This window comes from Prosopis cineraria, unplaced genomic scaffold (genome assembly GCF_029017545.1).
Source record: "Prosopis cineraria cultivar Desert tree isolate PC_DT_omini unplaced genomic scaffold, ASM2901754v1 PC1, whole genome shotgun sequence".
In the NCBI taxonomy this organism is placed as follows: Eukaryota; Viridiplantae; Streptophyta; class Magnoliopsida; order Fabales; family Fabaceae; genus Prosopis; species Prosopis cineraria.
The window spans coordinates 52525451-52542725 of NW_026555332.1; the positions used below are offsets into that span (position 1 = coordinate 52525451).

The window sequence follows — 17275 nt, forward strand, 5'->3', positions numbered from 1 at the left end:
AATACTCAGCACTTCGTAAAGAAAGATATAAAAATAAAAATACATTTTAGTTATTCTACTCCTAGGTATACCGTCACTGTGCCTTGACCCAATTTAATACTCATAAGGCCAAAAAAAATTGTAATGAACAAAAATATAACTTGGTTTCTAAATCTCAAGCGTCAAGCAGTATTTTAAAATAATAATAATACTAATAATAATGTTTCAGCACGGTGATGTTATATGCAGATGCACATAAGAGCGTGATGTCACGGATGATATTTTCGTGACCGTGTAAAGACCAAGATAATGAATGGTCCGCTGGTTAGCCTCGCACAATATGGGTAAAGGGGGCGACATTAGTATTGGGGGTGTTCTGCCTCAATCTTCGGACTGTGTGCACAACTGGTCGGGGGCTAGTGCCGCCTCCCTGATGAGCCCATGGCAAAGCGAAACCAGTGTGATCCGTACGTGGTAAGGCTTGTCCTGAGGATTATGGGGTCCTCCAGGACGCCACACGGGCGCCGTGTGCTGCGCCAGACTCTCAGCCCGTGACAGAGTGGTGTCAGAGCAGGACGTACTTTACTGCCGTGTGCACGTGGGGTCCCACGTTGGGACTGGTCGGCCTCGGCATCGCTCCAGAAAGGCCTCCGAGCAGGTGGGTCCAAAAGTGGGGACTCGGGCGGGAAGGTTGGCCGTTGTCGACTCCACTCCTGTTGGCTCGCGGGTGCGAGTGGGTCCGAAGAGTGCAGGACTCGGGTGGTCATTCAGCAAGTAAGCTGGTGTGTTTGTGGCTGTACTGTACGTACGATCTTTGGGCAGAGTCGTTCTCTCCTAGCACGAGGGCGTGCTAGATTGGGTGTGGGAGAATGTCACGGATGATATTTCCGTGACCGTGTAAAGACCAAGATAATGAACGGTCCGCTGGTTAGCCTCGCACAATATGGGTAAAGGGGGCGACATTAGCATTGGGGGTGTTCTGCCTCAGTCTTCGGACTGTGTGCACAACTGGTCGGGGGCTAGTGCCGCCTCCCTGATGAGCCCATGGCAGGGCGAAACCAGTGTGATCCGTACGTGATAAGGCTTGTCCTGAGGATTATGGGATCCTCCAGGACGCCGCACGGGCGCCGTGTGCTACGCCAGACTCTCAGCCCGTGACAGTGAGTCTCCTTTTTTTACAATGAAGGGTTAGCATGGTCCCCACAAAAAAAAATGAAAGGTTAGATTAAGAGTAAATTTCTTTAAAAAAACAAACAGCACTTTTTTGCCAAAAAATCTAACATTGAAATTTAAATAATAATTTATTTTTATTTTTATTGTTTAAATTATAAATGTTTAACTATTTTTTAAAAATGACTCCATTTATTATAAATTAAAATAATTAAAATAACCAATCAAAAATTAAATTAAAATACACTGGAAACCAAAGAACCAGGCAAATTAAATTAAATAACTTCTTCTTCTTCTTCTTTTGTAGGGGGTGGGGGGGGTGAATGGGTTAAATTTTGAGAATTGAGTTTTCAGATGAAAATCAGAAAAATGGAATATGCATGGACATGAGTGAGAAGATTATTTAGAAAAAAAAATCCCATAGGAAACCGCGCAGCTATGCGTACAACCTTGTGGTCTACACACACCTGAAATTGGAGGGTGAAGTACAGTTTCTTTTTTGTTTTTGGTTTTGGGGAGAATTATCGCCCACTAACCAATCGAAGGCGCGTTAGGTTTTTGAAGTTGTGATTCTTTCCTCTCACCGTTTGAATCCTTCCTGACAAAATAATTATGCCGAATAAATCAGTCTCAAAAGGGCAACTTGCAGAAAGGGATTGTGGAGGAATGCCTCTGATGTGGGACGTGGAGCCCGTTTCCAAATCCTGCAAGTCCAATGAAGAAGAGGAAGGCGACAAAAAGCCTCTGTTCCTTCAATGCGCAGAACTCATCCTCCCATGGCTAACCCCTTTGGAGCTTGCCAATGTCTCTTTGACCTGCAAATCCTTTTCCCTAATTTCCAAGACCATCACCCTCCGCCGAGTATCTGATTCTTCAAGAGGATTTGAGAATTTGGCTATTCCATTTCGCAACACCGTCGACGATACGCCATATGCTTTCTTCATCTACACTCCTTCCCTAATTCTACCTTCTGATTCACAATTTCTTCGTCAACCTTGGGGCTTGAATTTTGCTGCCACCCGTGACAGGGTTGGTAAGCTCGCCATGGAATCGGTGAATTTAGTTGATGAAGAGGGTCAGAGTGTATCAGGTTGTGACTGTGACACTTGTGGGGATGTAGGAGATGAAGGTGACAGGTGTCCTTGTTCGAGCTTGGCCGGGTTGGATGTGGCTAACGAGTGCGGGCCGAGTTGTAAGTGCCGGTTGGAGTGTGGGAACCGGTTGAGTCAGAAGGGGATTCCGGTTCGGTTGAAAATCGTGAGGGATAGGAGGAAAGGATGGGGTTTGTTTGCGGAGCAATTGATACAGAAAGGGCAGTTCGTATGTGAATATGCAGGTATATATTATTACAAGTTTGTTTGCTTCATTCCGTTAATTTCGGTGGAATTGATTTTACATTTTTTTTTTGGCCATTTGGTTGAAACGAAAAAAACGTTACGGGACAAAGTAATTGGTTGTACACAATTTATGTTGCTTGGCTACCTTAGAAAGTTAACCCCTTGGAGAAGAGTGCTATCGAATTACAAAGGGAAGCATGCAATAATGTGACCATCTCCTTCTGAATGCCGTTTCAGCAGAGGGCTATGGCACAAGTGTTTGCCAGAGAATTATTTATATGGATAAATTCTTAGAATAGAGAAGTACAATATTTAAACTTTCCCATTATTTGTTAGATACATGTACAAAGAAAGTTTGTGTGAATATTGATAGAACCTAATTTCTTGAGCCTGCTAAGGTGAACTGATTGAAATATCTTCTGCTTGTGTGTCCATGCATGGCTTTATTCATCTGCATGTAAGATTGATGTTTGGTTTCATATTATATAAAGGTGAACTCTTGACAACCAAGGAAGCGAGGAGGAGACATCGATGTTATGATGAACTTTCATCACAAGGTCAGTTTTCTTCTGCTCTTTTGGTTGTGAGGGAGCATCTGCCGTCTGGAAGGACTTGTTTGAGGATGAATATTGATGCCACAAGAATAGGAAATATTGCACGGTTCATTAATCATTCTTGTGATGGTGGTAATTTAAGCTCAAAACTAGTGAGAAGGTCGGGAGCTTTGTTTCCTCAACTGTGTTTCTTTGCCTTAGAAGATATAGAAAAAGATGGAGAGCTTACTTTTAGCTATGGAGAAATCAGGACAAGACCTGTGGGTTTGCCATGTTTTTGCGGTAGTTCTTCTTGCTTTGGAACACTGCCCTCAGAGAACACTTAAGACAGGGATTTACCAATATGACTTTCATCATTTCGCGCCCCACGCTTTCTATTCAATTTGAAAATATGCTTTGTTATAGAAATTACAACTAGCGTTGCAGTTTATGCTTCATATCTTTGAAATCCTATGAGAGCTTGCCGTATTATATCTTCTGGTACTATGTCTGCCTGTTTAAGTGGAGAGATAATCACAAGCATTTCTGAAGTTGCTTGCACGGCAAGGGTGGAGGATGTCATTGTTAAAGTCTCCATGAGACAAGAGAAAGAACTGAGGAGGCTCGAACGAACATGGAGTCTCCACTGAAGGGATCCAAAGTGAAAAATGGACAAAACACTTCTATATAAGGATTCAGTATAAAGCCAAACTAACATAGCATTCCTGATCTTTTGTTGTTTTGGTATGCTATAACAAGTGGTGAAGTCTAAGCGGGATACATGAACCTGTGGCACAGTGAAACTAATATACAAAAACTTGATTGATGCTAATGAAAGGTGAGTCGTCGAGGTTCAAAAGGTGAGACTGGAGACCCCTCACTGCTTTGAGATTCCCCTCGCCATGCATCCTGAACCTGAGCGGCAAACTGCAGGTTCCACAAAACATCCTCGATGGAAGGCCTTTCTGCTGGATCTTTGGCCAGGCACCTCGCACATATCTCCATCATCGTCTTCAACGATTGATCCAAGCATGACTTGCGAACTCCAGCATCTACAATGCTCCTTCTAGCTTCCTCATCACCTACTATGCTCGCATGAAACTGCCACGAGATCCAGTTAATTGCAGTCCACAATAATTTGCTGACGATTTGTACTAGAAAACTAAATGCTGACATTTACCGTCCAAAGGGCATCAAATCCTATGAGAATTTCAATTATTATGTCTCTCTAATTCTGGAGTCTGATACATTGAGCAATAGATCAATATAAATATTATACGCATGTGACATATCTATCTCTCTTTTTTCTTGCTTCTACTGTGTGGACATTGTTTGTCTTCTATTATTGTTGTTGTTCTCATTTGATATTTTTGCGTACGACAAGCTCAAACATACTGTATATTTCTATCTTTAGTGATAAGGCTGAGATTCTGACTTAAGATTCAGGGTCATCCTCGTGATACCAACACTGAATCATCTAAATTTCAAGAAGCGAATCCGGAAAGGTGGGAAATGGTGAGAAGAGAGAATTTGTTATTACCAGAACCCTTAAGCCATCCGCTTCATTCCTTGACTTTGCTGCCCTTCCCAGAATCACTTCCTGTAGTATTGCTCCAAAGTCGTAGATATCTGACTTATCTTCATGTTTTGCGCTACAAAACAATAGAGTTCATTTAATGGACAATAATTATTTTACATAATTGCAGCACAAGTATTTTTCCTATGAAACCTTCCCATGTTGTAAGATACTCCCTCCATCCCTATACATGAGAAGTCTTCTAAAACTTTTTTTTATCCTTAAGTATAAAAGGTTGTTAGCATATTTTTTAATGAATGGACCATTATACCCTTATTAAATTGGAAAGAGAAAATAAAAAGTACTCTCATTAATTTATTTTTTTTTAAAAAAACTATTTTTTATTTACAATATTAGAGGCAAAATTTGAATATTGCTATACTTTTAATTAGATAACTAATTTTTATTAGTTTGTATGATTTAGTTAAAAATATTTTATATATATAAGGACGGAGAGAGTAAGTGTTTGTGATTCCTCATTTTCATCTAAAAGAAGTGTTGCGTTTGTTATTAATTGTTTAATCACTTTACTCAAAAGCAGTCTAAATTAGTTTCTATAGGGGACCTTTTATTAACGCCAGGACTTTTTGACCCACTGGAGGAAGCTCCGTGCCCAACCTGCAAAAATAAGCTTTGGTGAGAACCAATTGAAGCCATTTTCCTAGAAAGTAAAAGATCATACCTGCTGGGAAAACATGATTTGCCCCCCTAAAAACGCATAATTATTTTCTTCATACCTTTCTGATGTCAGATAAAAAGGGCAGGTTATAACTGCAGATTTTTGCACCAAGATTCTGATCCAGCAATACATCTGTTGTCTTGAGATTGTTTGAATATACACCAGGGACAATTCCTGTGTGTAAATACTGGATACCCTTTGCTACTCCAATTGCAGCTTCTATGCGCTGGGTCCACCCAAGTGATTTTCTTGACCTCCCATCTGCTAGCATTAGTATAAAGAACAGAAAGTGAAAATTCAGAACGGATAGTGTCAGGAGTAGAATTACAATTTCATGATGTAGCATCATTATAAAGGATGTTTCAATGAATTACCTGATATCCAGCTCTTGAGTGTGCCATTTGGCACATATTCGAAGACAAGAAATAGTCTGCTGACAGTTGAATCTTCTAAATAATATTCAAAGCAGTGTCCTAGGGCACAGACTAAATGACGATGCCGGAGTTGTGATATCAGTTCTATGAGGTGCATAAAGTTATGAATGCTGTATCTTTTTTTCATTTTCACGCATCTTATAGCAACAAGAAAACCATCCCTCAGCCGGCCTCTATACATCTGAACATAAAAGAATGAGACATTATTTAATAAAAGAACATACAATGCACGCATGTTAAGAGCCTCTTTGGCTTCTATTCTCATGTTTTATTTTTAATAATTGTTTTACGATACAATTTTTAAAATTATTTTTCAAAACAAAATAAAAAGAAAGCATGTTGGTTGTGTTAATTTTAAAACAATTTTAGAATTAAAAAATCGGTTGATGTTAATGATTACTAATGGATATTTGTGGTGGCCTATGATAATCATTGGTCAATGTAGCTATAATTTTTTTTTTCTTTGTTGTAACTATAATTTTTAATACTTAAATGTAATATATTTGGAAAACAAGAAAAATAAAATGAAACAGCTTTAAGATATTTCTATTTCTTTGTTTTTAAAAACAAGAGATGAGAATAATTTTATAAACAATTAGGTTTGAAATACTTATCCAAACAAGTTTTTTATTTTTTATTTTTTAAAACACAAACCAAACAAGCCCTGAACACACATATGATTGGTTCACAATTTCTAGTTTCGCAAAATTACTTTAATCATAGCTGCATGACCAAATTACTTTACTACTGCAGTTTATCATACTATTGGAAACCAAAGGAAGAACCAAAACAAGAAGACCTGAGCTTGATGTTGCCAGAACACAAAATCAGGTATACATAAGCTAAGAACTGGTGATAAGCAAGTAAAATGAAAGTTATCCGAAACCCACTAGAGTGAAAAAACCAATCAGAAAAGATCTTAATCAAAAGGAACGCCAGGTCTTTACCAAGCTCAGTAAAAAAACAGAGGGGGTTACCTGTCCCTGAGAACTTTCACCCATGAACGAAGATGTGTCAAAGTTGTTTGTAGCTGCCACAATTTCTTCCAGAGAGAAAGTTCGATAACTTGGCAGGCCTACTGTTGCCAACTTCATTGTTTGAGATATGTATCCTTTAAGTTCAGGGAAAAGGAAAGGTTACACCATATATCTTAAATGTATTAGACAGATGAAAGTATTTATGCATTGAAGAGTCTAATTTATAAGCATTCTGATTGCTCTTTCAGTTGCAATCAATCAGACATCAAATTTTTGGGCTGAGTTCACGAGAGAGAAAAAGAGACTTACTTGCATCAGAAAGATGCTTAGATGGGTATTTAGGAGTTTCACTCTCAGACATTAATCTAGTTGGGGGATTCTTAACGTTGCTTCTGACATTTCCTCTTCTAATAATGAAAAAAACCAAGGCAAGAAGCGCTACTCCTCCAAGAATCCCGCCCACTATCCCAAGAGAAAGGCCAACCTTTGATTGATCCTTGCGTTTCTTACTCTCGGGTAATATTCCCACAGCTAAGGCCTCAGTATGACAAAAGGGAAGTAGATGCTGATTTTGGTTCATGTCTTGCAGACAATTTCTAGCATAAAGGACAGTCTTATTATTGCTTTTTGACTCTAAACATCCAGGTAAGCTTCCAGTCAACAGATTCGAGGAAAGATCCACAACTTGGAGTTCAGAACTGCATGTTAGGTTTTCAAAAAGCATTCCGGTGAGTTGGTTTCTAGAAATGTTGAGATAAGTGATAGAAGGAAGAGATAACAATGCAGGGTGGAATGGCCCCACAAATGAATTTGATGAGATATCAAATCTTTCAAGCTGGTAAAACTTGGTCACTTCAGCTGGGACACTGGATCTGAACATATTGTTTCTCAGTACAAGAGCAACCAACTTGGCACCAAGTCGAGGAAACAGAGGTCCAAAAGCATTATCATCCAATTCCAGCACTTGAAGATTTGTCAAATGCCTTAAATCGGGTACTACACCATAGAAGTGATTATGAGAAAGTGAAAGAATTCTCAAATTTTCCAAGCTACCCAAGGAATCAGGCACAGACCCATTGAACAAATTATTTTTCAAACTTAACACAGTTAAGGCTGGAAGAGAATCAAGCCAATCTGGAAGCTCACCAGAAAACTTGTTGTCATCAAGAATGAGTGTCTGAAGATTTGACAGTAACGAAAGCTCCTGAGGGATGACACCATATAGAAAATTTGAACTCATATTAACTATTTCCAGTGATGACAATCGAGCAATCTTACCAGGAAGTGGACCCCAGATACCAAGAGAAACCAGTGTGAGGACTTTCAAATGGGGAAGCCTGGCTAGCGTTGCGACAAAGGAATCTATTGAGAAATTTTTAGGAAGCGGCGAAGCTATCCTTTCACCTATTATATGAAGCTGGGTGATGGCATCTTCATAGCATACAACAGTAAGAGAAGAATCTGAGTCAGGGCTGCAGAAGTCTGTGCTGCTATTCCAGCTACTTAAAGCAGAAGGAAAATTCAAAAGCCGTTTGATTCTTAGAAGAGTCTGGGGCATCGAGGATTGCAGTTGCTCTGAATGATTTATAGAAAGTAAAAGTGTCACAAAAATCAGAAGGTTCAAAGGAGGGATTTTTTCTGCCATTAGTAGGGCGTGCGCAGGAAATGATCTAGAGTTTCGTGGTATTCTAGAAAGTGCTTGAGGAAAATATATTCTCAATATCACATATACTCTCAAAATTCAAGCATGGTTTTCCAAGATCACACGAGCAGAAACCCTGCAATTGCAACAAGGTAGGTTTAGTAAAGTACTTGTCTTGAGTTAATCCAAGGCCAAAACTCTCTAAGGTTGATGATTGGCTCAAAGCAATAACATACTTTATGGAAAACCAACAAGCGCGTAACGTGTTCAGGATAAGTTAGTTGAAATTACCTCAACAGAGTTGATGAACAAATCAGTTTGAGTGCTGAGTTCAAATACGGTTCTTCCCAGCTTGTAAGGGCCTAAAGCAGAGTGTTTTCTCTTATTCCAAGCCACCTTCATCCTAACTTAAAGCATTCTTCTTCTTTTCTGGAGCACACAGCACAGTGAGTGAGTAGTAAAAACAACCCAGATTCAAAAAGTCAAAACTGTACAAACATGTCTCTTTGTGCTCCTGTTTACAGTTTGAAGAAAGAGTACCATAATCAAAACAACCTACGAATACCAAGTCTGGAGATCTAATCTTACTGACGCAAAGAAACAAGTTTCCCAGGTGTCAGCACTCCAGGGGTTGGAAGAAAAGATAGGGCCAAAAGGCACGAACTGGATTACTGGACCATCTAACAACCGACATTTCACCATTGCCAGTCAGAAAAGTCTCGAACTTGGTATTCCATTAATTTCCCGGGAAATTGTTTTGCTTTGCAGAGAAAATAGTTTCCGCAGGAAAAGAAAAAGGAAGATTCGGGAGGGAAGGGGGACCCTTTATTCCTCGAGATGACATCTTTGACATGAACATGTGGAGTCCAGCAGCAGATTTCGTTAATCAGCTTACTTTGTCACTTTATTTTTTTCATGATTTCAAAGGAAACTAACAGAAGGTGGGTTTGGCTCAGGGTGTGAGACTGTAAACAACTAAACATGGACTATCGCTTTCTGGGATCACTAAGCCATATCTTTCTGTCGCTTCACTTTAAGGGATGGCTCCACATTTTATATTTCTTGCTCTTGGCGCCTTTATTTATTTATTTGGTTCTCTTTCACTTGGGGGTAATGCCCATTAATAGAGTCAAGTACGTGTTCGTTCTCCCCAGAAGAGCAGAGAAATTCGCATCAAAGACAAACAAGTTGGCGAAAGGGAAGCTTCCAGCCTTCCACAAAATGATGAGTGTTCCGAAAACTATGGCTAAAATATGAAGTAATATCTTACTGCTTTCTCAAGATTAATTAAAATTTTAAATTATGTTATAAATCATCACGGACTCAATTCTCTTGGTGGGGTTTTGGGGATCAGTTCTGGTGGAGTGTATAAGTTGGATCTTTGTGATAGCATTACAGAAGATAAAATGAAAATTACAACCTGCCAAAAATCTTAACTCGTCAATTGAATGCTTTTCTTTTTCTTGTTCTTTTCCTTTTCTCTCCCTCCATCAAGCACTATTATGTATTGTAGTTCTAATCACGATAAATGTGCAACTAAATCTGACCAGATTATTTTTCTACTTTAGGTTAGACCCAAAGAAAAGAAGGGATTATTTTGTCGGTGCTGGTTTGATGAAGAAGTGTCATTCCTCCCAGACACTTATTTGGGAAAATTTAACGGCAAAAGTGCAAAACCTTAGTTTGATATGAACACATCTTTAGGTGCAGTGATTTGTCTACACGTGAGGTTCACGTGCGCATTCAGCTTTTATTACAGTTTTAAGTGTATTTCTTGTTGATGCATTATAGGGCAATCAAGTTGTTGGGAGATGTCACCTCTATAAATGGAATCCCAGACCTCGAGCAATTAATTTCTAGTACTCGCTTGGGATGTTTTTTGAGAAGTTTAAAATGAAAAAAATTTACATACTTAATTTTATATAATACTTGTTTCCAATTACATCAAGTCATATGTATGTTATAGAGATTATTTATTGTATGAACAAATTCTTGTTATCAATATTGTTAACATAATTAAAATTTACATGCCTTTATTTAATTAAATAAAAATATATTAAATATATAAAATTTAGTACATGAATTTTATTTAAAATTGTTTGGTTTATAACCCACCTCGAGAAGTGGCACTAGCATCGTGACGGTCAACCGAGCAAGTAAACTGTTAAACTTGATTATTTTAAAAGTAAGAAATTTAAAAAATATTTTAGAATAAAGAAAAGAAAAGTAATACGACAAAGAGAATGAATGGAGAATTCCGTTACGAAGAGGGTAAAAAAATTGGTCCTGTCTCGTGTGTTTCTTTTTGCCTTTTGCCTTCATGGCTTCAAGAGCGAATCATTTTCCGAGGAATTTTCCCAGGTTCAAATTTGAAACTCTTGGTAATTGAAGTTCATTTTATATGATTTCTTGAGTGATCATGATAGTGAGTGATAAAATAATACATGAATGAAAATTAAATAACAAATTAATATGAAATAGTTTTAATTTTATAATTTAATAATATGTCAATGATATTTTCACCACGCTAAAGTCATGTATGGCTTATTACATAGTTTCATGGCATGTCCGAAGTCTAATTGATATTAAACATCATATGGGCTCGTATAGTGGGCTTCCCACTTAACAGGCCGAATGAAAACCCTATGGGCTTCATAATTATCTTCTTTATAGAGTTCCTAACTCGAGCCGGGGAGGGCATTATTTCATGCATTTTTCGTTTACGGACCTCTTCAAGCGCAAATGTGAAGTCTGAAATGAGGCATTGGCCCAAAAGGTGATTTGAGTCATGCAGAGTTGATCTTGGAAAAAACAATCTGGACTAGCTCGGCCAACGTTCCCACAGTTGAGTATCAATGAAATGAAATTATTTTTCAAAAAATGCAATTAAAAACATCCAAACTTTATTTAAACACTCGAAGAAATATGGAAGGAATAGAAACAAAATTGTGCAAAGCTCTATAAATTGTGTATATAAATTATAAATTTTAAATAATTAAAAAAGTTACGCAAAACCTGAGAGGAGCCATAGCTCTATTTAAATTTTTATATTTTATGGCAATGATTATAATATATTGATTTATTTAAATTTTCATTTGATTTAATTTATTAATGGGTTCCCACTTAGCCCATATCCAATAAAATACACTAATTCACTCAGATTAAAAAACAAAAACCAATAATTCAGTGTACTTGATATTAGATCACGCAATGTTAACACTTTTATATATATAACATTTTTCAGTTTATTTACAATTAAAAAATATAAATATTTTTATTATTTGCATGTAACCTCCTATTAAAGATAGACATCGCAAGTGCATAATTCACCCGAAAAAAAAAAGGCACTCTACGTCTTTTTATTTGCAATTTAAGATTTTAGCTCACAAATTAAAATGTAACATGTTAAAATTTTTTACTACTACTATGTTATTAACTTACATGACCTACTTCTCTATAATTGTTTGTATTTAATAAAGAGATAAAATGTAAATATAAAAATATCAATTAACACTTTTAAAATTTTATAACATAAAACTGGAAATACCTTTTGCTTTTAGAAAAAAAAGAATACTTTTTAAGCTGGCAATTTTTTTTTTATAATAAAAAAAAAAAGAGGGAGTATGACGATGGAAGAAAAGAGTAAGCAGAATACGATTAGCGCTTTTACATCAAAAAAAGAATACCATTAACGCTACATTAATCAATGTTACATTAAAATACAAGAAAAGCAAATTCCGATGGGCCATGAACCGACCAGCGAGAGAATCCTGGACCGTTTCATTCATGGAAGAAGGTATTTGACTATTGACATTTACTTATCTCTCAGATATTTTCAAGCTTTTAACAGTTAACCTCGTCTCCATCATCATTGACTTTGCCCTATTGGAACGTTATCTACCCTATTTTTCTTCACTGCTTTAACCCCCACTTCACTTCTCTTTTCCAGCCAATTAGCCCTCAGCAACAAATTCTGCAGAACGTAACGCATCACCATAGAAGTCAATTTCCGATCTTGACTCCAAAAATATATACCACACACACACACACACACACACAACGTGTTCCACTTTATTTCTTGCTGCACCCATTTACACCTAAAATGATTCCCTCGAACAAGTCAATTTTGGACATTATCTAGCTGAAGCCAAGTATTAACAGATTAACAAACTCGAGTCCCTGGGTTTAATGTATTATATAAAAGGTTTCAAAATGTTGTGTGCTCGCAATTAGGAATTAAAAGATCAGAGCTTTTGACACAAGTGGTGGCCTAGTAGATTCTAATTCCTTAAAGCGAAGGAGATCTGTTGATATGTACATCTGAGAGTATAGATCCCACAAGGGTGGTGACATGATGCGATTCACGAAGACCAAAGCTTGAATGCATCTCTAAATTCGTAATAAAATATTATCTCTATCACCAAACATATATGAAGATCGCTCAACAGAGAACTAGCAGGTTAGGATTCTTCCTGCATAGCTTTGAAATGATTTAACTAGCAGGTTCAATAATTGGGGGTCCCAAGTATTCAATCCCATCCATCTGAGAATTCTCTGGCATCTCAATCTCTTCCAACCATCTATAACAAGTATTTTCCTCTTTCGCCACCGCCTTGTTCTCTCCATCTACAAGAGAAATAAAAAACCAGTACCATACCAGTCAGATATATATATATATATATATATATCATCAAAAAAGAATAGACTAGAATCTATGGGACAGTATTACTGACTTGAAAAGGCAGCGCAAGGATGATCTCTGTAATAGGAGCAGTCGCGGCCATCTTGTTTAGAATAAGGAGGGCCAAGCACGTCAAGCACTGCACACGGAGTGACGGCTGTGAATTCATGAATGTTACCTCCTGTGGTCGGGTACAACACTGAAGTCTCACAAGGTGGACTGAAGACCTTGTCAGCTTTTAACTTGGCCAACTTCACTGCAGATACAAAACAAACAAACGGTTTAGATCTCGGATCGAGAAGACCAGTACATGAAAACCCATAGTTTTATATGTGTGCGTGTGTGTTCACACAGAGAGAGAGAGAGAGAGAGAGAGATGTCACTTGAATACCCACATTCAGATTGTCGAGGCGTATTCTCACATGTCTCAGGAATAGGATCAACCAAGTCGTAGGATTTAATGTGCATTTTTCCGAGCAGAAGCTTGCTGAACACAGTCATTCCCGGGTGGTTATGGAGGGGAATCACCCCCGTTGCAGGCAGGAAGAAGATGCAGAGCTGTAAATGCAAAAGAAGAGTAAATAAAAATATTCACAGATTAAATTGATGTGCGACTATCTCTACTATAGAAAGAAAAAAAGAAAATAAAGAGCAAATCCGCTAATAAATGCTAAAAAAGAAAAAAGATTTCTATATATATATATATATATATCGTCCAAACAACCATTTTTATCAGCTGTAGCAAGAAAGAAAATTCATAGAAGTTGAAATATGAAGAAATAGATATGCCTAGATACTTTTTTTTTTTCTATGTATTTTCATAATCATCGGGTTAGGATTGATCTAAACCAGCTCATTCTATATATGATTCAACATGCCAAGCTTGCAAGACTTACAGAGAAATTATCGCACTGGTAAATGGTTGTGTATGTGACCCTTGGATTCTCTTTGAACACATTCCCTGGCTTGAAGAATTGCAAGTCACTGCTCAGTCCAAAATCTTCTGGCTCCACGGCATCTGATGACAGCATCAAAACGACATTAATCAAGAGAAGTATCTAGAGGAAAAATAATTGAAATGTAAGAAATAGGAGGGAGCTAGGAAAATAGATCGAGTATACGGCTCTCGCAAGGTAGGCCGTTTCATCTCAAGAACACAATGGGCAGGTAGCTTAATTTCTGGTTTAGTAAGGGAAGGGAGATGACAATCCCATAGAGAAGAGTGATCAGAGTAAACACAATGGATATCACATAATTGTACAGAAGATTTTTTTCATGGGTCCAAACATGTCAGGCTAGAAGTAACATAAATAGAAAGTTAAATACCTAGAATGTGGCATAGTTTCTGAACATCTTGAGAAGAAGGAACGGTGCCAGGACCTTTAAATGTGTCTCGATGACACAAAAAGCTCCTGAAGCGCCTTTGAAACCGTGGGACGCCTAACCCTTCTGTAAGGCTTCCTCTTCTTACCGATGAATCTCTTCACATAACCGACCTTGTTCACATGCCCAGCTGCTCTGTCTCTTCCCTGCTCCACCAAACCCGCCTCCATTTTCACAGTTAAATTATTACAGATCAACCGAATCTCAGAACCTGAATTGATGCAGATGACCTCTGTGCTTTCACCCAAACATGATTCACGCAGACACGAAGATCTTCGCTTCGACTAATGGATTCAGAACACCACGTACAAGAATAAAAACTCCACACCCAAAGGCCGGAAGGTTAGTCGTTGTCGAGATCGTGACTTTCACATGGGTTGAAGAAGAAACTATGGCCTAATCAGGAGTGCAAATGAAATAAGTGCGGTTGACTGAAGAGCGTGATTTCGTATTCGTATAAAACTGAAATGCAGTGAAGTGCGCGTACGAAGATCATAAGAGAGATTACGGGGGATGATAGGGAAGTTAAGGAAGGAAGTGGAGATGATCTGTCTATATAAGAAGAAGAGAAGAAGAAAGAGAAGAAACAGAAAGACAAAGAGAGAAGGGAAGAAAAATCAAAGGTTCAGGACTAAAACCGGGGGCCATATGGCATTGCATAATGGCAATATGGCATAATGTTTAAGTTGACAACGTTGCGAGTTCTAAGAAATCCTTGAAGGGAAAAAAAACGTTTTTTTTTTTAAGGAAAAGGAGTATTTTTCTGCCTCCCGTACCTAGATTGCATGGAAACTGGCGGTTACAGCGACCCACTGTTTTGCGGGTTAAATCGGTGAGTCAGTGATGAAGCTGCCAAAACGCCAACTCGGGTCCGATGGTTCTGTAGTGATGGAGAAGGAAAGAGCAAATCAAGTGCTTCTGAAGAGAACTATAATTAATTATTAAAAAATAAGCGTGATTAAATGAAACACTGAGTTTTGTACTCCTGCATGGCAGACGACAAGTGTCAGTGCTTTCTGGGGGTTACAACTTATGTTCATGGGCTAACAGGGACAAGTGGCCTATTCTCTTGATTTTTCTTACTTTATTAATTCTGATTTTATTTTATTTTATATTAAGAAAAATCATGCACTTAATTTTTTTTCTACCAAATTCTTGTGGGATAATGATAAATGAAGACCTTGCAAGGGAGATAATGGCTGATAAGGACCGTGAATTCTTCAAGTGGCAAATAAAAGCTTAATTCCTTTTAGTATTTTTGTCGATTGTTTCTACATCCTCCTAGCATTTAAAATTCTAATGTATTTTAATGTAATTTTTTGTCTTCTGAGGCCCTTGAATGTCATTCTCACGAATATTTACTGGGCATGCATGATTATTATTCTTATGCACATTACAACAACAATCCTTAATTTTGATTAAGCCAGTTATCTAGACTGTACAATATCATTATGTAGCATCAACATTAGCTAATGCAAACTTGATACTTGTTAATACTTTGCAAGGACAAAGTTTTTTAAATGTTTTTAAAGGATTTAAACTTGAGCAAGCAAAATAAGTAAGAAAGAAGCCATTAGGTGGCAAAATGAAGGAGAGGCGAATTAGTCCGAAATCGCATTCACAAGTTGTCGAGTGCATGGAAAAGCAGGAAGCGTTGGCATTGGAGGAAACGCACTGTACAGAACTTTCCTGTGGACGGGAACATTTTTTTTTTTTTTTAACCAGCCTGTGGATGGGAACTTAACCAGCAGAATAAATGGGGTCATTATCTACATTAATCTAATATCAATATGTCTTTTTATACATTCTTTTATATGACAATGACGGATGGGGAGCATAACTCATGGGAGAGAGAATAAAAAAATTATGGAAGTGGGGGCCAAAATTAGATTTTTCATTTTTTTTTCCAAATAAAAAGTAAGAAAGTTTATCCCAAAAAAAAAAAATTCACAGTTGCTTGTCCCCGGATCCGTCGCTGATTATAGGCCGTACGTTTTCAAAAATAATCTTTAATATATTACCTCCAATCCCTTTTATAGGATATTTTATAGAAAGATATTTTAGTTTTAATATATGATATGATAGAATATTAATTATATTTTTTAATCTTATTTTTATTAAAATTTTATAGAAAGATATTTTAGTTTTTAATATATGACACTTGATGGAATATTAATATATTTTTTTTTAATTTTAATTTTTATTTAAACTCATTAATCATGAGAGTGAATGTGATAGACATTTGAAAATTTTCTATTTAAATAGAGGAAAATTAAAAATTTACTTAATTTTTAGATAAAATTAATAACTTAATGTCTTAACCACTTCTCTCTATTTTCGTGAACTAATTAGATATGTTTTATAATAAAGATTGGAGAGAGTGAGTTATACAGGGGATTGTTTATTAATAGCATGTTTTAAATTATAAATATAACAAAAGTTTGCAATTCAAATTTCAGTTTATAACTATTTAAATTAATTTAAAATTTATTTGCATAAAATTTTATCAGAACTTAATTATCGTTGATTTATTCTCATGAGATTTTATTATCATTTTTCTTAATGTTTTTCAGTCCAATAGGATGGAAAACTGTGGGGATAAATGAATTGATTTGGGGGCACAATTTGCCAGCTACCCGCAACACAACAACCCAATTAAAAGTCTTCAATGGTTTTGCAATAATTTTTCATGCTCATTCTCAAGTCTCAACCTGGTACACACTTGTGTTTAATTTTCGTCTTTTAACTTCTTGTAGATCGATAAAAGTGTTTAAAACTGAACAACGCCTATTCAACTAAACCATATCTAATATATCTCTTGTCTTTACAATGTTCAATCAATAGCACCGTATTTAAAAAAAAAAAAAAAAGGATGATGTGTGTG

General features: G+C 37.0%; 2 protein-coding genes and 1 pseudogene across 3 annotated transcripts; 1 reads left to right on the forward strand and 2 right to left on the reverse strand.

Annotated features, from left to right (window-relative positions):
- The first annotated feature begins 1605 nt into the window (after positions 1–1605).
- Positions 1606–4308, forward strand: LOC129319054 (histone-lysine N-methyltransferase SUVR3). Its single transcript, XM_054964085.1, has 2 exons — positions 1606–2485; positions 2978–4308. Exons 1-2 carry the CDS (start codon positions 1762–1764, stop codon positions 3364–3366), a joined length of 1113 nt encoding a protein of 370 aa, XP_054820060.1. The 5' UTR covers positions 1606–1761; the 3' UTR covers positions 3367–4308.
- On the reverse strand, positions 3721–9342 carry LOC129319038 (probable inactive leucine-rich repeat receptor-like protein kinase At3g03770). 2 transcript variants are annotated; one of them, XM_054964070.1, is made up of 8 exons: positions 8619–9342; positions 6995–8463; positions 6686–6819; positions 5649–5889; positions 5333–5538; positions 5161–5213; positions 4560–4671; positions 3721–4120 (listed from the first exon to the last, which is right to left on the reverse strand). In XM_054964070.1, the coding sequence occupies exons 2-8, from the start codon at positions 8328–8330 to the stop codon at positions 3848–3850; spliced, it is 2355 nt and encodes a 784-aa protein (XP_054820045.1). In that variant the 5' UTR covers positions 8331–8463; positions 8619–9342; the 3' UTR covers positions 3721–3847. The 2 variants fall into 2 exon arrangements, with proteins under 2 accessions (XP_054820045.1, XP_054820053.1); XM_054964078.1 differs by having other exon boundaries at positions 5333–5535; positions 8619–9340.
- A 3147-nt stretch (positions 9343–12489) lies between these two features.
- LOC129291244 (plant cysteine oxidase 2-like) lies at positions 12490–14910 on the reverse strand (annotated as a pseudogene).
- Positions 14911–17275: the final 2365 nt, after the last annotated feature.

Coding starts and splice junctions, on each gene's coding strand:
- LOC129319054 (XM_054964085.1), top strand. CDS start 1,762: ATGCCGAATAAATCAGTCTCAAAAGGGCAACTTGCAGAAAGGGATTGT. Junction 2,486..2,977: donor GTTCGTATGTGAATATGCAG/GTATATATTATT, acceptor TATTATATAAAG/GTGAACTCTTGACAACCAAG.
- LOC129319038 (XM_054964070.1), bottom strand. CDS start 8,330: ATGGCAGAAAAAATCCCTCCTTTGAACCTTCTGATTTTTGTGACACTT. Junction 5,890..6,685: donor GTGAAAGTTCTCAGGGACAG/GTAACCCCCTCT, acceptor TTTTATGTTCAG/ATGTATAGAGGCCGGCTGAG. Junction 4,121..4,559: donor CGGATGGCTTAAGGGTTCTG/GTAATAACAAAT, acceptor ATCTCGTGGCAG/TTTCATGCGAGCATAGTAGG.